The sequence below is a fragment of the Salvelinus sp. IW2-2015 genome, linkage group LG17, assembly GCF_002910315.2.
Source record: "Salvelinus sp. IW2-2015 linkage group LG17, ASM291031v2, whole genome shotgun sequence".
NCBI lineage: Eukaryota > Metazoa > Chordata > Actinopteri > Salmoniformes > Salmonidae > Salvelinus > Salvelinus sp. IW2-2015.
The window spans coordinates 20731499-20754780 of record NC_036857.1 but is presented as its reverse complement, the minus strand read 5'-3'; the positions used below and the strand labels follow the sequence as shown (position 1 = coordinate 20754780).

The 23282-nt window shown below is 41.2% G+C and overlaps 1 protein-coding gene across 8 annotated transcripts in view; it reads left to right on the top strand.

Moving 5' to 3' along the window:
- Positions 1 to 7978: 7978 nt before the first annotated feature.
- Positions 7979 to 23282, top strand: part of LOC111976534 (lamina-associated polypeptide 2, isoforms beta/delta/epsilon/gamma-like) — a 19671-nt gene continuing 4367 nt past the window's right edge. For 2 of the 8 annotated variants that reach the window (XM_024005430.2, XM_024005425.2), the window contains exons 1-3: positions 8865 to 8919; positions 10623 to 10656; positions 17773 to 17881. Coding sequence is in view for 2 of the 8 variants with exons in the window: in XM_024005431.2 (XP_023861199.1) it covers positions 8715 to 8722; positions 8857 to 8919; positions 10623 to 10656 (105 nt within the window). In the remaining 6 variants the exon portion in view is untranslated. Of the gene's footprint in view, positions 8723 to 8856; positions 8920 to 10622; positions 10657 to 11711; positions 11812 to 17772; positions 17882 to 23282 lie in introns of those variants that run through there. The other 6 variants (XM_024005431.2, XM_024005432.2, XM_024005427.2 and 3 more) reach the window with 6 other exon arrangements.

Here is a 23282-nt window from a genome sequence, read left to right as displayed (position 1 = left end):
AGAGTAGTTCACAGCCGAAGGAGCGATACCCACTTCTTCTCTCTCTCTATCCTTAGTAAAGTCTATTAGTMGCTTCCGTGCAATGAATCCTTCCTTTGATTTCAGATAGATAGATTGCGAACTCAGTTGGTCTTGAAGGCAATAAAAGTTGGAAAAGTTGATCGGTGTTCGGTTGCCAAGCAGATGGGATCACTCAGTTCAACTTGGTGTGGCGGCACCGCAAAGAAACTTGATCTAACATCTGGCCGGACAGGGCATCACGGAACCCTGTTGGTTCTAAGAATTCACCACATTTAGGTTCAGTGAGATAAATCTGAGATTTCACCGTAAGTGTTTACATAATGTTCCTTCTGTACAAAACCTGTATAACAGTCCCGACGATGTAATATGAGCCTGTAGGTGCCAAACATAATTTTGGTAAAATCCATACATTTGATGTTACAGCAAAATACCATTATACCCATTTTAATGACATAGAAAAGTAGAAGGAAAATATCACTGTATGATTCAAGTTTATATCAACATGTCATGAGTCCTTCAGTTTGATACATTGTCTGGAAAACATGTTTAATGTCCTTTGCGCTATTGGTGACATTTTCTCTTTGTTATAAAGAGCAGGGGAAAAAAGTTCCTGACTTCTCTCCTCTTGGGATACACATCCCCAGTACTCAAAAACCTGGCTGGTCGTTTACTCAGTACCACATGCAGATCACAAGATGGTCTGCTGACTTGCCGAAGGTGTCTGTTTTCTGTTTGCTGACCCCCCTCAGGGTCATCTCAGAGTCGTAAAATGCGAAAGGAAGAGCAGTTTGTTTGTTCTCGTGATGGCTTGTAAAGGGTGACGCCATCACTAACAGAACTGTAAGTCTTGGCCTGGAATGTGGACTCACCCACAACCAAGGGTGCATGGTTACTTCCTGGGCTCTCGTTACAACATGATGCAACTTCATGGTCGCACCAAAAGAAGCTAAGCACCCTGTCATCTTGTGTCATTGKCTGACCTAAACTATGAATGGAGAGACACAAGTGACTGCAACCTATGACAGATAGGACATTTAGCTTTCAAATATCATTTAGACACAGTTTGGCACCTACAAGCAAATCATTGACACTTGAAATAGATCCAATGTTCATGAATCTCCCATGAACTACAAAGGACATCCTTTCAGTTATGTCATTCAGGGGGAAACTCTATCTTAAAAGCTTTAAAAGAGAGTGAATCCCTTAAGATAGCAAATATTATACTACAAGACCTACAGCAGATAGAGACAGAGTAGTTACCATACTGTAGACTGGGCATCAAATAACAAAAGGCTAGTTAGGTCTATTACTGCAAATTTTCAACTTTCATTTCTGAAGCTTGTTAAACAATGTTGTTTTGTTAGACTTCATTGCGGCTTTTGACATTATCGATCATAGTCTACTGCTAGAAAAAACATGTGTTATGGCTTTACAACCCCTGCTATATTGTGGATAGTGAGTTACCTGTCTAACATAACACAGAGGGTGTTCTTTAATGAAAACCTCTCCAACATAATCTAGGTAGAATCAGGAATTCCCCAGGGCAGCTGTCTAGGCCCCTTACTTTTTTCAATCTTTACAAACGACATGCCACRGGCTTTGAGTAAATCCAGTGTGTCTATGTATGCAGATGACTCAACACTATACACATCAGCTAACATTTAACAAAGAGCTGCAGCTCGTTTCAGAATGGGTGGCAAGGAATAAGTGAGTCCTAAATATTTCAAAAACTAAAAGCATTGTATATGGGACAAATCATTCACTAAATCTCAACTAAATCTTGTATTAAATAATGTGGAAATTGAGCAAGTTGAGGTGACTAAACTGCTTGGAGTAACCCTGAATTGTAAACTATCATCGTGAAAACATATTGATACAACAGCAGCTAAGATGGGGAGAAGTCTGTCCATAATAAAGCACTTCTCTACCTTCTTAACAGCACTATCAACAAGGCAGATCCTACAGGCCCTAGTTTTGTCGCACCTGGACTATTGTTCAGTCGTGTGGTCAGGTGCCAAAATAATAGCAATTGGCTCAGTAAAGGGAAGCACGGCTGGCCATTGGATGTACACAGAGAGCTAACATTAATAATATTTATATATTTTTATTTTATTTCACCTTTATTTAACCAGGTAGGCAAGTTGAGAACAAGTTGTCATTTACAATTGCGACCTGGCCAAGATAAAGCAAAGCAGTTCGACACATACAACAACACAGTTACACATGGAGTAAAACAAACATACAGTCAATAATACAGTAGAAAAATAAGTCTATATACAATGTGAGCAAATGAGGTGAGATAAGGGAGGTAAAGGCAAAAAAAGGCCATAGTGGCAAAGTAAATACAATATAGCAAGTAAAACACTGGAATGGTAGATTTGCAGTGGAAGAATGTGCAAGTAGAAATAGAAATAATGGGGTGCAAAGGAGCAAAATAAATAAATACAGTAGGGGAAGAGGTAGTTGTTTGGGCTAAATTATAGATGGGCTATGTACAGGTGTAGTAATCTGTGAGCTGCTCTGACAGCTGGTGATTAAAACTAGTGTGGGAGATAAGTGTTTCCAGTTTCAGAGATTTTTGTAGTTCGTTCCAGTCATTGGCAGCAGAGAACTGGAAGCATGCATGTCAATCTCTCCTGGCTCAAAATGGAGGAGAAATTGACTTCATCACTACTTGTATTTGTGAGAGGTATTGATATATTGAATGCACAGAGCTGTCTGTTTGAACTACTGGCACACAGCTCGGACACCCATGCATACCCCACAAGACATGCCACCAGGGGTCTCTTCACAGCCCCCAAGTCCAGAACAGACTATGGGAGGCACACAATACTACAAAGAGCCATGACTACATGGAAATCTATCCCAKATCAAGTAACTGATGCAAGCAGTAACATTTGATTTAAAAAACAGATAAAAATAGACCTTATGGATCAGCGGGGACTGTGAAGCAACACAAACATAGGCACAGACACATGCATACACACATACACGTACACATGGATTTTGTGTTGTAGATATGTGGTAGTGGAGTAGGGGCCTGAGGGCACACACTTACTGTGTTGTGAAATCTGTTGTGAATGTATTGTAATAATTTTGCTGGACCCCAGGAACAGTTGCCTGCTGCCTGGCAGCACCTACTGAGGATCCATAATACATACAAATACAATCATGTTTTTAAAAGAGCGGATTCAAATTCAATTTTTAAAAGGAACTTACACCACACCTGTACATACTGGAGTGTGTTCTTCAGTTTTGGACTCTGTATAGCCTTCCTGGGACCCACCATATTGTACTTGCAATGTCAAACCCAGTCTACACTCCCAGCAGTTCTGCCTGATCATCGGCAGCTCTATCGGAGGGGTCTTCAAGAAAACGTGAGTGACTATTCAAACAGTTCTCTGATCCCTGTGTGAAGCATTTTATGGAGATCCAGCCCAGTGAATACATCTTAGATTATTCAAGAAGAGCCTATTTCTGCTCACACAGTAGTCATCTTGACAAGGATTTGAGCACAATTGTGCTAGTTGAATTCTCACAAAAAAATATGGCTGTTATTTGAGATTGAAGCTCAGGGAATGCATCAGAAAATTTGGGAATTACCTCTGTAGCCTATTGTATTCATAGTGAGGCCCTAGTCAGCATACTTTGCATAATTCAATCATAGTGTTGGCTAATCGTGTTCAATGTTTGATCCYTTCAAACCTTTAGTATGTGTGTGTGTGTATGTTATCTCTAGTAAGATAATACCGCCCCCCCTCGCACAAAGGTTGTTTGTTCAGTGCTCTAGCTGCCCTGTTTTTGTCCTTGCTACTTATCTCTGTAATATTTGCCATCATCCCCCTTCTSCCATAATATGCTGCTGTTGGATATCGCCATGGCTGTGTCCGGTCTGGCTATGTGCATCATTGACACCAATGCCAAAATCCAGGTTGTCGCCATCTATCAGACGGACTCAGCTGTCTTTCGCCAGGTAAGAGAGGTAACTATGCCCAGTTCAGTTGAGTATTTTGAGTAAATGTTTTCCCCGTACATCACAAGTTCTTGTTTTTGCAGGCCCTACACTTCTTCATTGGGTTTGGGGCACTGGTGAGCCCTCTGATTGTGGATCCCTTCCTGTCCAGGACAGGCTGCAGGATGGGGAACATGACAGAGAATGTGATAGAGATCACGGACCACTTTAGGAACATACTGAATGGTCCTGTTCATGACCGATTGCCTTGTTCTGTTAAAACTATGCAGCCTGCTCCATATTAGTGTATGTATAAAGCAATGGATTAATCTGTGGACTTCCACGTTCTATTCCCAGGGTGCATATGCAGGCTTTGTGTACACATACGCAGTGTCTCCGGTCCCCCATGTCTCTACCAAAGAAGACCGCGGGATACCTGGCTAGTACAAGCATTTTGCTACACCTGCAATAACATCTGCTAAACATGTGTATGTGACCAATAACATTAGATTTGATTTAGTATCTCATGGGCAGCCATCACTGCAGGATGTCTGGTGTCCATCCCTCTCACTGTGCGCTTCCAGCCCATTTGACTGCTCATGATCAATCTGGTAATGCAAATGATATATAGAACACTTTATTGATCACCAAGGGAAATGTATTAACATTAATTGAGGGATGTAATTAGAACTTCATTATATTTTCATTACAATACATTTTAATAATGGAACACGAGTCACTTTAATAATGTTTAAATAATGTTTACATACTGCTTTACTAATCTCATATGTACAGTATATACTGTATTCTATTCTACTGTATTTTAGTCAATGCTACTTTGACATTGCTCAACCTAATATTTATATATTTCTTAATTCCATAGTTTTACTTTTAGATGTGTGTATTGTTGTGAATTGTTTTTTGATACTACTGCACTGTTGGAGCTATAAACACAAGCATTTTGCTACACCCGCAATAACATCTGCTAAATATGTGACCAATACATTTGATTTGACAATTTTTGCTACATACTTTATACTTTACATACTCTATTATTAAGAAAAGTATATATTTTTTAATTAAAGGGAAACCTCGGGATTTGTCTCTACTTCCCTGTGACATACAAATTGGATACCCTTTTTATGTCTCTGCATCCAGTATGAAGGAAGTTAGAGGTAGTTTCGCAAACCAATGCTAACTAGCATTGGCACAATTACTGGAAGTCTATGGTATCTAGTAGCATGCTAGCAGTTACCATAGACTTCCAGTCATAAGGCTAGTTAGCTACCTCCTTCAAACTGCACGCAGAGACATAKAATTGTATTTAKAAGTTAATCGGACTCTGGGGAATAAAGGGCATCATTGCCAAAATCCTCAAGTATCACTTTAAGTGTTAATATTTGTATTTATTATATCCCAGAGTTACCATCCACTACATCATCAAAATAGCACGTCTAATAAAGTGTCACTTGCCCACTAAGGCTCTGATTATAGTAGAGTTGTGGGGTTGAGATTGCTGACTTTCAACACTTGATGGTACACATATGTTGTGTTCCCTCAACATGAAATTACATTTACTGCTCAGTAATTGTATCCAATCAAATGAAATGCCAATTATGTCAATATCAACATCAAGATGGCCCTTCTTAATTCAATTGGGGACCTAATGTAGAAATGAAATAATATTATGACACAGCACGATTTATTTAGACATAGTAGATTTTCTGTAAATAGATTTGACTAAAAGAAAATATGCTGATTAATCCTGCAAATCAGATGTCTCTAATACTGAACGTTTATCAGATTAACACTTTTACACTCTAAATAGCAGACAAAGTCTCTGTCACGTATCTTGATCCATACATTATTGATCAGATTAAATGAAAAACTGTACTGGCAGACAGTTTTTCATTTTCTCTCAGGATTAATGCCCATGAGTCAACCTCTAATTTATTTTCTCTCCGTCACCTCTCTTTTGTCTCGGTCTGTCGCATTGGCACACACCCCCCTCCTTGAAGCCTGCTGACATTTGGTATGCTGGCCACATCAACGTCAAAGTTACTGTAGCCGGCATAAACTACAGATAAGTGTCTCAGGCCTCCTCTCCCTCCCCTCTCCTGAATAATGATATATAATGATGAGTGAGAATGTTACAGACGCACAAATATCATACCCCCAAGACATGCTAACTTCTCTCCATTACAATAACTGAGGAGGTTAGCATTTTTGGGGGAGTATGATATTTGTGCATCTGTAACTTTTTCACTCATCATTATTCACGATTCATTCAGGACTAATCGGTAATCATGGTAGCATCCACATTAATGTAGAAGTGTTAAGAAATATATTATTCTTATTTACAATAAAAGTGACTCCAAAATGACAAAACACATGATTTACCATTAATTTCTATTGGGCATAAAATAATCTGAAACGCAATCAAAACAAACAGCAAATGTATCCAACAAGTGTGTAGAGTCACAAGCTTAATGTAATCATTGCATGCTAGGAATATGGGACCAAATACTACACTTTTGACTACTTTAAAATACATAAGTACATTTGTCCCAATACTTTTGGTCCCCTACAATGGGGGGACTATTTACAAAAAGTGCTGTAATTTCTAAAAGGTTAACCTGATATGGATGAAAATACCCTCAAATTAAAGATGACAGTCTGCACATTAACCTCATAGTCATTGTATAATTTCAAATCCAAAGTGCTGGAGTACAGAGCCAAAACAACAACAAAAATGTGTCACTGTCCCAAAACTTTTGGAGCTCACTGCATCATCATACCAAGATCCTCTTTAAGACATACTGTTTGTTGATTTTTTTGAAGAGCCATAATATTACAATTGTTCTTGACAAAGCTCACTTTTATATCAAAGGTATTTTTCAATAGTTCATATCTAAAACTCTAGTTTTAGTGGGATTCCATTTTGAAAGGGCTACAAAATCTAAAGCTCTCCTCCTTACACTGATAAAACAAAATGGTGGAAGAGAAAAAAGTAAGGGTGACACATAACAGAGGATTAGTTTATGTGGAAGGGGAGATTTTACAAAATGGATGTAAAACTAGACTAGATTGATGTGTCAAGTATTTACGCATATCATGCACAAAAGGCCCAAGCGTTTTAACAATGTCCATGCATGAACATATACATCTGTAATGTGCAGTAGCAGTGGAGATTCAATCCAAACAGCAGAAAACTCCATTAGCTGGCTGCATTTGTTGCCAGACACAGGGATAATAGGGGTGGTGCTGATTAGGATAAAACTAGCATTGTTGTTTACCTGGAAACTGTATATGTGGTCACACAACAGAAAAACAAACCAACATATGAGGCATCACACACTACAGTCTAGGAAGTGTTTTTTACAGACATCTGGACAGAGATAAGTATATTGTGATTTATTCTCCTCTATTACAACATTTCTCTCCCTCTCTACCTCCACCCTTCCCTCTCCTCCCCTGCACTCAGCCATAGTGAGTAGAGCAGTGAAGCGCGTCTCAGTGAGACCTGGTGAACAGTAATGAACTGAGCCTGTGCATCTATTTGAGGGAAAGCGAGAAGGAGAGAGAGAGTAGAGTGGGGGCCTGGATGGTGGCGGCGGGGAGAATGAGTGAGGGCTTTTCTAGAAGCACTGATGCAGTACAAGCTGTGCAGGATGCAGGCAGACAGGGAGTAGAGGGGGGATGCAGAGCGAGGGGAAGTAGTTTCATTACTCCCCTCTAACCATTCTCCAACCTACTCTATTTTACTTGTTTTTTTCTCATCAGAATATCCACAGCGATGAACAAGTTGTCATGACATCATGTCCTAAACCTTTTTACTCATTAAATCTTTAACAATTCACTTTTATTCTCCCTCTGGTTTCTTCCACTTTATTTCTCTCCTCTTGTTCTTACTTATAGATTAGCTAATTTTCTATCCCCCTTCCCTTTACCCAGTTTTTTAAAAGCAGAGGGGAATGTGTTAACAGGGGAAGTGGATGGAGGGAGGAGGAGAAAGGAGAGATAGAGAGAGAATGTGGCTAAGAGCGGGGCACAGCGCCTGCTGTCTTCATCCCTGCACCGCAAGCGGCATTCTCCCTCTGCCAGTGATGAGGACTCTTAAAGAGGACAAAGAAGGAAGAAAGAAGGCCTGAACAAAGAATAGTGAAAAAGCTATCTGAGGAATGAGGATACCAGGATTTTTCTGCATTGATTTGAGTCCCACTGCTTCTCTCAGACATGTTTCATTTGCCTGCTCTTTTCTTCCATGTCAATCCACTACTTTTCTGTGCTGGGAGAAGATATCAAAGTTAATGTCAATGTCGGCAGTTACAATGTAACAGATGAAACAAAATGTACAAAAAAAAACTTCCAACCCAGAGGTTGATAAACAATGAATCTTTGGGAAGATTCAGCAGCCATCCGCCACCTGCAAAGATCAACTGGAGTGCCAGGGTTGAAAGGAAGGGGACTCACACAATAGATGCCCCCCTACAACCCTCTCTTTTATCCTCACCATCCAACACACATGGGCACACTGCCAACTCGGAATCTTAAGAACTCTCATTCAAAGAACCCCCCTTAAGAAGGGGATTTGTTCAAAGCCAGGACCCATTCTCTCTCCCAGTCCTTGTATTTGTCCCCTTTCATATCCCCATGAGACGAGCGATTTTTGCTTGATTATTCTCCGACACTGCAACTGGGATTTCTAAAATTGCCACTCCAGCAGCGTTTTGTCAGATTTATGAATTTGTAAGTATTGTCAGCAATTGATCCTGCAAAGCTCTCCCTCTTTCAGTTTTCATTCTGCTTTACTCCCTCTACCACTTTCTCCTCCAGCTCACACATTAACTCCTCCCCCCACTACCCATTGTCTCTCTATACAGTATCAGTGAAGGGATGCCATTCTCGCTCCAACGTGGACACAGCCAGAGGAGGAGGAAATGGAGGTAAGTGAGAGATTTATTACATAGAATAAATCTGTCCATCAGTAAACTGTAGGCTATGCCATTATTTTGTATTTTAACTGTACGTATAAACTAATTCTACATTCATTGGTAATTGTTTTCTGAATGAAATGCAGTTTCAAACAAGAGGATCTTACAGTTATTCTGCTGCTTACAAAATGCAGTGTTTGCCTGTGATAGTGACTGTGTAGGCTGACAGTAGTAGGTGCATGTGTATTGAATGAATAGTGGGTTGTAATGTGACTGGCTGGACATTTGGGTGCTGTCCTTTATTCCTGTGTAATGGGGGAAACAAGTAAATACCTCTGTGAGATGGTTTCGGTTTAAATCACAGAGTTTAAAACGCAACTGCAAATGGTGGAATGTATCATATCCTGAATTGTAATAGTGAAGGGCCCCATTAAATGCAACCCAGAACCTCTGCACTTAGAAAAAGTGACATTCTATGTTCTATTTTGTTTAGTCCATTACTCTATAGACAGATACACACCTGGTATGTGATTACAAGCACACAGACATACACATCTGGTGTGTGAGACAGTGTGACAATTACTCCAATTGGCTCCCAGTAGAGACTAAACGTTGTAGGATGTTTGGGATTAGTGCTAATCCTCCTCCCTGAGATTCACCTTATCTTRTGGCCAGTGTCTGACACACACAGCAAAACAGAGCAGAGGCCTTGCTAATTTATGCCAGGACATGCATCAGTAGGCTCCCTGGAGTTAAGGGATCTGGAGGACGGAGGGGGCCAGAGGGGCCTGTCAACTCAGGGTTTGAATTGGGTGTCTGGGGAAAGCAGACATTAGGGGTGTGAGAGCTCACTGACTTCCAATAAAGTGAGCAGGGAATATTCTCACCAATAATAGCCATCTAATGTCTGCGGGCCAAATTAAATGTTCACCCAGGCTGGCTGGGAGACTATTAGAACAGAATGATAATGAGATGGGACAATGAGACAATGGCAGGCAAGATGGTAAGCTACTTGGCCAGAAGAACATTGTTATAGAATGTTAGGTGCTGTAGGGCCTTCATATCTAAATAATTAAATCCAGGAACATATGACAAGGAAAATCAAGCTCTGAATGTACTGTAGCCTTAGCTCTGTTGCATATTGGCCTGTACTCTGTACACTTCCTGTCTTAAGAGGGCCTGGCTGTTTTGCAACTATAATACAGCCATATACAACCCCCATATGGTTAAAGAACAAAACCGCTTGGCAGTCTATAATCGTCATACCTTTTTTGTGTTTTGTCTGAATAACTTGAGACTGGCTAACACATAAGCCCTGCTCTGCAGTGGACAGTCACAGCCCTACAGGAAGCTTTGAGTTCAGAGAAGAAYAAAAAAACTGTTTGCCTCAATGGGTCTTTTGTTATTTGAGTTGGAGACACAGCAAGCACCAGAAACCCTGAACACTGACTGACAAATACCTGGCCTCCCTGTGCCTCAAATGCCACTCGATACAATGTCAACAAATAATGCCTCTGTCCTCCTCAGTTGCCCATTTTCTTCTCTGAGCTAGACTAGATCATCCAGGATTTTTATGTTTTGTACTTTTTCCTCAGCAGAGATGGCCAGCTTGATTAACCCCCCAAAAAGTGTACGGGGGAAAGTTTGACTGGTACAGACCAATAGAAACATGGGGAGAAGGGGAGAGTTAACAGTGATTTACGTATGCGTTTCAGTCAGAAGAGCTGCACAGAAGACATCGCACTAATGGTAAGTATAGTTGGCCCCATTGTTAAATAATGTGTTCGGATGTCTATCTCTATGTATTTTGGGTGTGCGGTATAGGGAATTGGTTTGTAAATGGAGAAAAATCCTTTCTATTGCATTGTTTTTTTTTATTATTTTGGGTGCAAATATTTTCTCGTTGAATGGGGATATTGTTGTATTGGACCTATCCTGGAAGACCCAGTTAGGCTACCAGCTTTGATTGAACAAGGCCAAGAGTCTCTGAAAATAGCATTCAGTGCCTTACATACAGTGCACATTTTGTTTTGTTACAAGGTGGGATTAAAAAGGATTTCATTGTAATTTTTTTATCAATAATATACACAAAATACTCTGTAATGTCAGTGGAAGACAAATTATAACATTTGCAAAAGATATATAAAAAAATTGTAATATATCTTGATTATATAAGTATTCAACCCCCTGAGTCAATACAAACTAAAATCACCTATGGCAGCGATTACAGCTGTGCGTCTTTCTGGGTAAGTATCAAAGAGCTTTGCACACCTGGAGTGTACAATATTTGCACATTCTTTTTTAAATTCTTCAAGCTCTGTCAAGTTGGTTGTTGATCATTGCTAAACAGCCATTTCCAATTCTTGCCATCTAAGTAGGCGACTCAGGAACATTCAATGTCATCTTGGTAAGCAACTCCTGTGTATATTTGGTCTTGTATTTTAGGTTATTGTCCTGCTGAAAGGTGAATTAGCTCTATTGCGTTTATTTTTATCCCAAAAATCTCCCTAGACTTTGCTGATGACAAGCATACCCATAACATGATGCAGCATGATGCATGCTCAAAAATATGAAGAGTGGTACTCAGTGATATGTTGTATTGGATTTGCCCCAAACATAATGCTTTGTATTCAGAACATAAAGTTAATTTATTTGCCGCATTTTTTGCAGTTTGACTTTAGTGTCTTATTGTAAACAGGATGCATGTTTTGGAATATTTTTATTCTGTACAGGCTTCCTACTTTTCACTCTGTCATTTAGGTTAGTTTTGTGGAGTAACTACAATGTTGTTGATCCATCCTCAGTTTTCTCCTATCACAGCCATTAAACTCCGCAACTGTTTTAAAGTCACCATTGGCCTCATGGTGAATCCCTGAGCGGGTTCCTTCCTCTATAGCAACTGAGGTAAGAAGGACACCTGTATCTTTGTAGTGACTGGGTGTATCGATACACCATCCAAGTGTACTTAATAACCACCATGCTCAAAGGYATATTGAATGTCTGCTTTTTTACTTTATTTACCCATCTACCAATAGGTGTTCTTAATTGCGAGGCATTGGAAAACCTCCCCTGGTCTTTGTGGTTGAATCTGGGTTTGAAATTCACTGCTCGACTGGGGGACCTTACAGATAATTGTATGTGTGGAGTACATGAGGTAGTAATTAAAAATCATGTTAAACACTATTATTGCACACAGAGTGAGTCCATGCAACTTATTATTTGACTTATTAAGACCATTTTTACTCCTGAACTTATTTAGGCTTGCCATAACAAAGGGGTTGAATACTTATTGACTCATGACATTTCAGCTTTTCATTTTTTTATTAATTTGTAAAATTGTCTGAAAACATGGGATATTGTGTGTAGGCCAATGACACAAAATCTCAATTTAATCCATGTTAAATTCAGTCTGTAACAACAAAATGCGGAAAAAGTCAAGGGGTGTGAATACTTTCTGAAGGCACTGTAACTTAAATGGGCAGAATTATGTTCATGCAACTAAAGCTTATCGTCCTGTTCCCAATCCCAAATACTGCCTCTATCTGTTTGCACAAAGATTTAGTTAATTGCCCAAATCTGCTTAGTTCTCTGTGTCTCAGTCATGAATGAATCAATGCTGAGGTCATTTTCTAATCCTTTGTCAGTGGTTCCAAAAGTCAGGAAGAGGCCTGCCACTGAACAGAAAGGACTGTTTACGTAAACCTTCTTGTATTCACTGCTTCCCTTTAAACCACAAACCCCCTTTTGATTAACGCTGTACCTTTTCCCTTCAGACATTGACTGAAAGCAGTGTTTTTTTTTCATCAAAGATGTAATTACCCTTGGGAATTAAATGTTTTGGAGATAGGAGGATATTTTAGACTAAAGCATTGAACAGGGATCACTCCGTCAAAAACACAATTCTCATTTGTTCACTGAGGGATCAGTTGAAAAAGAAAAGCATAATAAGACACTATCATTTAATTCCTCCGAGGCCCCAGTTGAATACTACCAGTTCAGTTCCTTTGGTTAATTATTCATGGGGATGTGAGTTTTAAATCCTGAGCACTGCCTCCCTGCAACCTGCCCTGATTATTCCTKTTTTTTAGCTTCTGATATCAAAATCATAAGTGCCACACGGCATTGAACATATTGCTGCATATCATTTGGGAAGCTAATAAACAAAATAAGCACATTGGGACTATTTAGTAGTTTGATGTTTTCTATGATCCTTTAGCCATGCCTGTGTTCTATGGCTTTCTATTCCTATGTGATTTCTCTCTGGTATGTCATGTAGGGTTTAAAGCCATTGGGTACAGAGTGGAAATGCAACAAGGGTACTGACTGTATCCTAAACATAGACCATGATGAAGGAATATAACTTTTCCCCGATCACTTGCAGATATTCATAGCCCCGTTTATTATTGTACTTTATTTATATCACAAAATAGTGTCTCAAAATCAACAACAGGCTCATCATCAATTAATTGAAAAGTGTAAATGTTTTGTCTGAAAATGAAACTAATCAGCTGTCCATCATTTAGGAACATACAAGTGCTGTGAAAAAGTATTTGCCCCCTTCCTAATTTCTTATTTTTTTGCACATTTGTCACACTTAGTATTCGAACACAGCTATAGATTGCCACCTGTGCTAGTTATTTATCTAGCGTGCAGGGTTGGGTAGGTTACTTTCTAAATGTAATCCTTTACTAGTTACCTGTCAAATTTTCAGCAGTAACGTTTGGATCACTCAAACTCAGTAAAGCAATCTGATTACTTTCAGTTACTTTTTGATTACTTTCCTGTTAAGTGGTTGCCATGAATTTCATATTAACTTACAAGCAGCCCGATGGCAAGTAAAATTCTGTATTTCATATTACAGTATAGTTCCTGTAATATAAATATGGTATCAAAGCAAGTACTGTGTAATGAGAAACACTAGACCTACAGTACTGTGTTATACTGTAAAAAGTAAATGCTACCATAATCGGCATGAATTAATGACATTTATTGAGGAGAGGGTTTTGTATTTTACTGTAATTACAAGGGATTGGTGGAAGCAGGTTGGCTGCTTGGTAACGTGTTTATAAATTACAGCATATTAATAAATATTTGGTGTTTTTATATCACTTGCACTTATAGAGGCCTCAACAAAGGCTTCCAAACTGGCAGCGACTACAGGGCAAAACAGACCAAAAGGACATGGCAAAATACTCAACCATTTAAGGTTTAAGACTTTCTGCCACTCCAATCTTTCCCCTAAACATTTTTAATTGATGGGGCACTATAACCACATAGGAGTTAAATTGGTACAGCATTCTCACTCACAGGTGCAACAAATGTAGCCTCTTACAACGCACACCTKAATATGTTAATGAGACAGAGACAACAATACCATGCACCCACTAGTGGGTACGGTACTGTATTCTGTGGGGTGGAATTACAGCACCATTTGAAATGCAGCATTTTTCCCACAAAGCACAATTTACAGTATGCTACAGTTAAACTTTTCCGATTTAATTTATATATATATTRTTTACTGTTGATAATACCTAAAATTACCGTGTAAATTACTGTTTTCCATTAGTGAGGCATTAGAAGAACACAAAAAGGATCCAAGAAACACTTGTGCCTTTTTTCAATGCTGAATTGAATGTCATGAGAAAACAAAGGTGTCATGCAAACATCCTTTCTTAATTTAGATGTAATCCAATAATTAATAATTTCGTTTTATTTTTTTTTATTCTATAATCTGATTATAATATATTTGCTAGCAACGTAATTTTTTMGGGTAATCAGATTACATGTAACTGATTACATGTAGTCAGTCACTCCCCAGCCATGCTAGCATGCCAAAGAACACCTGCGTGTAAGCTAACTGGGCAGGAAGTGTAGTTCATCAACTGGAGGCACACACAGTGTATGGATCTGTGTGAAACTGCTACAGTATCTTTAATTATTTGAAAGATTATTTCTCGCTGACATGAATGATAAAGGGCATATCAGCATATGTTTCGAAAACCGTTTTAGAAAGCGATGATTATTGACGTTTCTAAACGTTAAAACCCAGCGTCGGAATTGTAGTTTACACTGAGCCAAATGTGGGCGACTGTAATAGCTGAAAACCCTAGTGTTTGACAGCTACAGAGTCATTTGCTCACCAAAGTATGTTCAAATGGTTTAAGCTTAGCTACTACTATACTTTACTGTACTATACTAAAATGTTGTATGTAGTGTTTAAATAATGATTTCATTGTGTATGGGGGCAGATCTTCTGGTAAATTAAGTTAAACATTATTGATACTGTCCTGGGGTGACTGCCTAAAGTGAAGGGAGCACACAGGGTGGCATGCAGCTGTTGTAGCCCCATATCAACTGATACCCTGAACTCTGCAAGGTCAACCCTGAACTCTGCAAGGTCAGCTATATAGTTGGCCTAGCTGACTGGACTGCAGGGAGGGGCCCATGGAGGGGGTGAGGGGCTGTCTTCCAGAACTGGGTTGCCAATGCCATGCCATCATTCAGTGTGGTTTCAGACTTTGCTAGAGCTTAATGTTTTACTGCACTACCCACTGACTAGACGGTTGTATTTCTATATTTACATTTGAGAATGTATTGCAGAGAAGGATTGCCCACAGGCACATTAGAGTCATGCTGATCTCTTCTTCCCACACCTGTTTATATACACTCACTGATCAGTTTTAGGTAGCCCACACAACTAGTACCTGGTCGGACCTCCCTTTGCCTGCAGAACAGCCTGAATTCTTCAGGGCATTTTACAAGGTGTCGGAAACGTTCCACAGGGATGTTGGTCCATGCTGACACGATGCCTCACGCAGTTGCTGCAGATTGGACGGCGGTACATTCATGCTGTGAACAGCCCGTTCCATCTCATCCCAAAGATGCTCTATTGGGTTGAGGTCTGGGGACTGACCAGGCCACTCAAGTAAACTGAACTCGCTGTCATGTTCCAGGCCATGGTTTTCCACTTCTCAATTGTCCAGTGTTGGGTGATCGTGTGCCAATTGGAGTTACTGCTTCTTGTTTTTAGCTGATCGGAGTGAAACCCGGTGTGGTCGTCAGCTGCAATAGCCCATCCGTGACAAGGATCAACGAGTTGTGTGTTCCGAGGTGCCGTTCTACACACCACTGTTGTACTATGCCGTTATTTGTCCGTTAGCTTGCACGATTCTTGCCATTTTCCTTCGACCTCTTTCATCAACGAGCTGTTTTCGCTCACAGGACTGCCGCTGACTGGATGTGTTTTGTTTGTGGCACCATTCTCGGTAAGCCCTAGACACTGTCGTGCGTGAAAAGCCCAGGAGGGCGGCTATTTCTGAAATACTGGATCTGGTGCGCCTGGCACCGACGATGATACCACACTCAGTCGCTTAGGTCACTCGTTTTGCCCATCCTAACGTTTAATTGAACAGTAACAGAATTCCTCAATGCCCGTCTGCCTACTTTATATAGCAACGGCCATGCGACTCACTGTAGGAGCGAACAATTTTTGTCAACGGGGTGGTGTACCTAATATACTGTGAGTGTATATGGGCTCTATTCTGCTCAAACACATGCTTGATGCTTTCAAAGGCTGGACCTGATTTGTCTTTTTTTGCAACTTACAATACGTCAGCTAGCCTGTCAATGAATGTATATGTAACGGATGTGAAATGGAATCAAAAGATCTTACCAAAAAAGACAAAGGCAGGCAGCTAGCTAGCGGGTACGCGCTAATAGCGTTTCAATCAGTTACGTCACTTGCTCTGAAACCTAGAAGTAGTGGTTCCCCTTGCTCTGCAAGGGCAGTGGCTTTTGTGGAGCGATGGTTAACGATGCTTCGTGGGTGACTGTTGTTGATGTGTGCAGAGGGTCCCTGGTTCGCGCGAGGGGACGGTTTAAAGTTGTACTGTTACATTGATGCTGTTTGACCCGGATCACTGGTTGCTGCGGAAAAGGAGGAGGTTGAAAGGGGGTGAGTGTAACGGATGTGAAATGGCTAGCTAGTTAGTGGGTACGCGCTATAGCATTTTCAATCAGTTACGTCACTTGCTCTGAAACCTAGAAGTAGTGGTTCCCCTTGCTCTGCAAGGCAGTGGCTTTTGTGGAGCGATGGTTAACGATGCTTCGTGGGTGACTGTTGTTATGTGTGCAGAGGGTCCCTGGTTCGCGCCCGGGTATGGGCGAGGGGACGGACGTAAAGTTAAACTGTACATTGATGCTGTTGACCCGATCACTGTTGCTGTGTAAAAGGAGGAGGTTGAAAGGGGGGTGAGTGTAACGGATGTGAAATGGCTAGCTAGTTAGCGGGTACGCGCTAATAGTGTTTCAAACAGTTACGTCACTTGCTCTGAAACCTAGACCCTCTGCAAGGTCCGCGGCTTTTGTGGAGCGATGGGTAACGACGCTTCGTGGGTGACTGTTGTTGATGTGTGCAGAGGGTCCCTGGTTCGCGCGAGGGGACGGTCTAAAGTTATACTGTTACATATATGAACACTGAATTATTTCCTGAATAAGGGCTAGCACCAAGCCTTATGCATAAGTCGGATTGTAGACAAAACAGAGTGTCTTCTATAGGAGGTGGAATTTGAAATGCTGTAAAACCAGCACTTTGTGCAACTTGCTCTTATATTGATTATTAATGTTTTGCTGTAGCAGCTAGCTTATTATCTTGATGTTTTGATCAGTATTCAATTGTCCTTATTTTCAGTACAGTAGTCATGATTGTGTCTAGCATTATAATCAACATGACTGTTTACCCTTTTCAGTTAGTCCTGCTCAATGGTCTGAAATACATTTTTAAAAGATACTTCTCAGTTATGGTAAAAGTTGTGTCAAGGGATTTCCGTGAGTTTCATCATACCTGGTCATTTCCTGTCCCCACAGGAAGAATAAAATAAGGAAGATCCAGAGATGACTGACCCCTGTTGATTTACAGAAGATGAACTCAAGGCCACACTGCTCAAATATGGAGTCAAAGCTGGAGCCATTGTAGGTGAGACTACTAAATACTACACATTAAAGCGGCAATCAGCAGTTGAAACAAAAAATCTAAAAAGCTGAGTGATGGGGCTGGAGAAATGGTATCACTCTCAAATTCATAGACCGAGTTATGGATGCAAGGACTGACCATCCATAGTTTTAACCATGTGTTGATGCTATGCAATGTTTGTTTACATTTGCTTTGTTTACAAACATTGGAGTAAAACAAGCTTATTTTGGGTTCTGATGGGGTACGACAGTTTAACTAAAGTCATGAGGAATTTATAAGTTACAGTGGGGCAAAAAAGTATTTAGTCAGCCACCAATTGTGCAAGRTCTTCCACTTAAAAAGATGAGAGAGGCCTGTAATTTTCATCATAGGTACACTTCAACTATGACAGACAAAATGAGAAAAAAAATCCAGAAAATCACATTGTAGGATTTTTAATGAATTTGGTGGAAAATAAGTATTTGGTCAATAACAAAAGTTTCTCAATACTTTGTTATATACCCTTTGTTGGCAATGACAGAGGTCAAACGTTTTCTGTAAGTCTTCACAAGGTTTTCACACACTGTTGCTGGTWCTTTGGCCCATTCCTCCTTGCAGATCTCCTCTAGAGCAGTGATGTTTTGGGGCTGTTGCTGGGCAACACGGACTTTCAACTCCCTCCAAAGATGTTCTATGGGGTTGAGATCTGGATGCTTCTTACAAAGCCACTCCTTCGTTGCCCGGGTGGTGTGTTTGGGATCATTGTCATGCTGAAAGACCCAGCCACGTTTCATCTTCAATGCCCTTGCTGATGGAAGGAGGTTTTCACTCAATCTCACGATACATGGCCCCATTCATTTTTTCCTTTACACGGATCAGTCGTCCTGGTCCCTTTGCAGAAAAACAGCATGTGGGCGACTGTAATAGCTGAAAACCCTAGTGTTTGACAGCTACAGGATTCTTTGCTCACCAAAGTATGTTCAAATGGTTTAAGCTTAGCTACTACTATACTTTACTGTACTATACTAAAATGTTGTATGTAGTGTTTAAATAATGATTTCATTGTGTATGGGGCAGATCTTCTGGTAAATTAAGTTAAACATTATTGATACTGTCCTGGGGTGACTGCCTAAAGTGAAGGGAGCACACAGGGTGGCATGCAGCTGTTGTAGCCCCATATCAACTGATACCCTGAACTCTGCAAGGGCAACCCTGAACTCTGCAAGGTCAGCTATATAGTTGGCCTAGCTGACTGGACTGCAGGGAGGGGCCCATGGAGGGGTGAGGGGCTGTCTTCCAGAACTGGGTTGCCAATGCCATGCCATCATTCAGTGTGGTTTCAGACTTTGCTAGAGCTTAATGTTTTACTGCACTACCACTGACTAGACGGTTGTATTTCTATATTTACATTTGAGAATGTATTGCAGAGAAGGATTGCCCACAGGCACATTAGAGTCATGCTGATCTCTTCTTCCCACACCTGTTTATATACACTCACTGATCAGTTTTAGGTAGCCCACACAACTAGTACCTGGTCGGACCTCCCTTTGCCTGCAGAACAGCCTGAATTCTTCAGGGCATTTTACAAGGTGTCGGAAACGTTCCACAGGGATGTTGGTCCATGCTGACACGATGCCTCACGCAGTTGCCTGCAGATTGGACGGCGGTACATTCATGCTGTGAACAGCCCGTTCCATCTCATCCCAAAGATGCTCTATTGGGTTGAGGTCTGGGGACTGACCAGGCCACTCAAGTAAACTGAACTCGCTTTCATGTTCCAGGCCATGGTTTTCCACTTCTCAATTGTCCAGTGTTGGGTGATCGTGTGCCAATTGGAGTTACTGCTTCTTGTTTTTAGCTGATCGGAGTGAAACCCGGTGTGGTCGTCAGCTGCAATAGCCCCATCCGTGACAAGGATCAACGAGTTGTGTGTTCCGAGGTGCCGTTCTACACACCACTGTTGTACTATGCCGTTATTTGTCCGTTAGCTTGCACGATTCTTGCCATTTTCCTTCGACCTCTTTCATCAACGAGCTGTTTTCGCTCACAGGACTGCCGCTGACTGGATGTGTTTTGTTTGTGGCACCATTCTCGGTAAGCCCTAGACACTGTCGTGCGTGAAAAGCCCAGGAGGGCGGCTATTTCTGAAATACTGGATCTGGTGCGCCTGGCAACGACGATGATACCACACTCAGTCGCTTAGGTCACTCGTTTTGCCCATCCTAACGTTTAATTGAACAGTAACAGAATTCCTCAATGCCCGTCTGCCTACTTTATATAGCAACGGCCATGCGACTCACTGTAGGAGCGAACAATTTTTGTTCAACGGGCGTGGTGCGACCTAATATACTGTGAGTGTATATGGGCTCTATTCTGCTCAAACACATGCTTGATGCTTTCAAAGGCTGGACCTGATTTGTCTTTTTTTGCAACTTACAATACGTCAGCTAGCCTGTCAATGAATGTATATGTAACGGATGTGAAATGGCTAGCTAGTTAGCGGGTACGCGCTAATAGCGTTTCAATCAGTTACGTCACTTGCTCTGAAACCTAGAATTAGTGGTTCCCCTTGCTCTGCAAGGGCAGTGGCTTTTTGTGGAGCGATGGTTAACGATGCTTCGTGGGTGACTGTTGTTGATGTGTGCAGAGGGTCCCTGGTTCGCGCGAGGGGACGGTTTAAAGTTGTACTGTTACATTGATGCTGTTGACCCGGATCACTGGTTGCTGCGGAAAAGGAGGAGGTTGAAAGGGGGTGAGTGTAACGGATGTGAAATGGCTAGCTAGTTAGTGGGTACGCGCTAATTAGCATTTCAATCAGTTACGTCACTTGCTCTGAAACCTAGAAGTAGTGGTTTCCCCTTGCTCTGCAAGGGCAGTGGCTTTTGTGGAGCGATGGTTAACGATGCTTCGTGGGTGACTGTTGTTGATGTGTGCAGAGGGTCCCTGGTTCGCGCCCGGGTATGGGCGAGGGGACGGACGTAAAGTTAAACTGTTACATTGATGCTGTTGACCCGGATCACTGTTGCTGTGGAAAAGGAGGAGGTTGAAAGGGGGTGAGTGTAACGGATGTGAAATGGCTAGCTAGTTAGCGGGTACGCGCTAATAGTGTTTCAAACAGTTACGTCACTTGCTCTGAAACCTAGACCCTCTGCAAGGTCGCGGCTTTTGTGGAGCGATGGGTAACGACGCTTCGTGGGTGACTGTTGTTGGATGTTGTGCAGAGGGTCCCTGGTTCGCGCGAGGGGAACGTCTAAAGTTATGACTGTTACATATATGAACACCGAATTATTTCCTGAATAAGGCTAGCACCAAGCTTATGCATAAGTCGGATTGTAGACAAAACAGAGTGTCTTCTTATAGGGAGTGGAATTGAAATGGCTGTAAAACCAGCACTTTGTGCAACTTGCTCTTATATGATTATTAATGTTTTGCTGTAGCAGCTAGCCTTATTATCTTGATTGTTTTATCAGTATTTCAATTGTCCTTATTTTCGTACAGTAGTCATGATTGTGTCTAGCATTATAATCAACATGACTGTTTACCCTTTTCAGTTAGTCCTGCTCAATGGTCTGAAATACATTTTTAAAAGATACTTCTCAGTTATGTAAAAGTTGTGTCAAGGGATTTCCGTGAGTTTCATCATACCTGGTCATTTCCTGTCCCCACAGGAAGAATAAAATAAGGAAGATCCAGAGATGACTGACCCCTGTTGATTTACAGAAGATGAACTCAAGGCCACACTGCTCAAATATGGAGTCAACGCTGGAGCCATGTAGGTGAGACTACTAAATACTACACATAAAGCCGGCAATCAGCAGTTGAAACAAAAATCTAAAAAGCTGAGTGATGGGGCTGGAGAAATGGTATCACTCTCAAATTCATAGACCGAGTTATGGATGCAAGGACTGACCATCCATAGTTTTAACCATGTGTTGATGCTATGCGAATGTTTGTTTACATTTGCTTTGTTTACAAACATGAAGTAAAACAAGCTTATTTTGGGTTCTGATGCGGGTACGACAGTTTAACTAAAGTCATGAGGAATTTATAAGTTACAGTGGGGCAAAAAAGTATTTAGTCAGCCACCAATTGTGCAAGCTCTTCCACTTAAAAAGATGAGAGAGCCTGTAATTTTCATCATAGGTACACTCAACTATGACAGAACAAAATGAGAAAAAAAAATCCAGAAAATCACATTGTAGGATTTTTAATGAATTTGGTGGAAAATAAGTATTGGTCAATAACAAAAGTTTCTCAATACTTTGTTATATACCCTTTGTTGGCAATGACAGAGGTCAAACGTTTTCCTGTAAGTCTTTCACAAGGTTTTCACACACTGTTGCTGGTTCTTTGGGCCCATTCCTCCTTGCAGATCTCCTCTAGAGAGCAGTGATGTTTTGGGGCTGTTGCTGGGCAACACGGACTTTCAACTCCCTCCAAAGATGTTCTATGGGTGAGATCTGGATGCTTCTTACAAAGCCACTCCTTCGTTGCCCGGGTGGTGTGTTTGGGATCATTGTCATGCTGAAAGACCCAGCCACGTTTCATCTTCAATGCCTTGCTGATGGAAGAGTTTTCACTCAATCTCACGATACATGGCCCCATTCATTTTTTCCTTTACACGAATCAGTCGTCCTGTTCCCTTGCAGAAAAACAGCACCAAAGCATGATGTTTCCACCCCCATTGTTCACAGTAGGTATGGTGTCTTGGATGCAAACTCAGCATTCTTTGTCCTCCAAACACGACGAGTTGAGTTTTTACCAAAAAAGTTATATTTTGGTTTTCATCTGACCATATGACATTCTCCCAATCTTCTTCTGGATCATCCAAATGCTCTCTAGCAAACTTCAGACGGGCCTGGACATGTACTGGCTTAAGCAGGGGACACGTCTGGCACTGCAGGATTTGAGTCCCTGGCGGCGTAGTGGGTTACTGTGGTAGGCTTTGTTACTTTGGTCCCAGCTCTCTGCAGGTCATTCCTAGGTCCCCCCGTGTGGTTCTGGATTTTGCTCACCGTTCTTGTGATCATTTTGACCCCATGGGGTGAGATCTTGCGTGGAGCCCCAGATCGAGGGAGATTATCAGTGGTCTTGTATGTGCTTCCATTTCCTAATAATTGCTCCCACAGTTGATTTCTTCAAACCAAGCTGCTTACCTATTGCAGATTCAGTCTTCCCAGCCTGGTGCAGGTCTACAATTTTGTTCTCTGGTGTCCTTTGACAGCTCTGTGTCTTTGGCCATAGTGGAGTTTGGAGTGTGACTGTTTTGAGGTTGTTTGACAGGTGTCTTTTATACTGATAACAAGTTCAAACAGTGCCATAATACAGGTAACGAGTGAGGACAGAGGAGCCTCTTAAAGAAGAAGTTACAGGTCTGTGAGAGCCAGAAATCTTGCTTGTTTGTAGGTGACCAAATACTTTATTT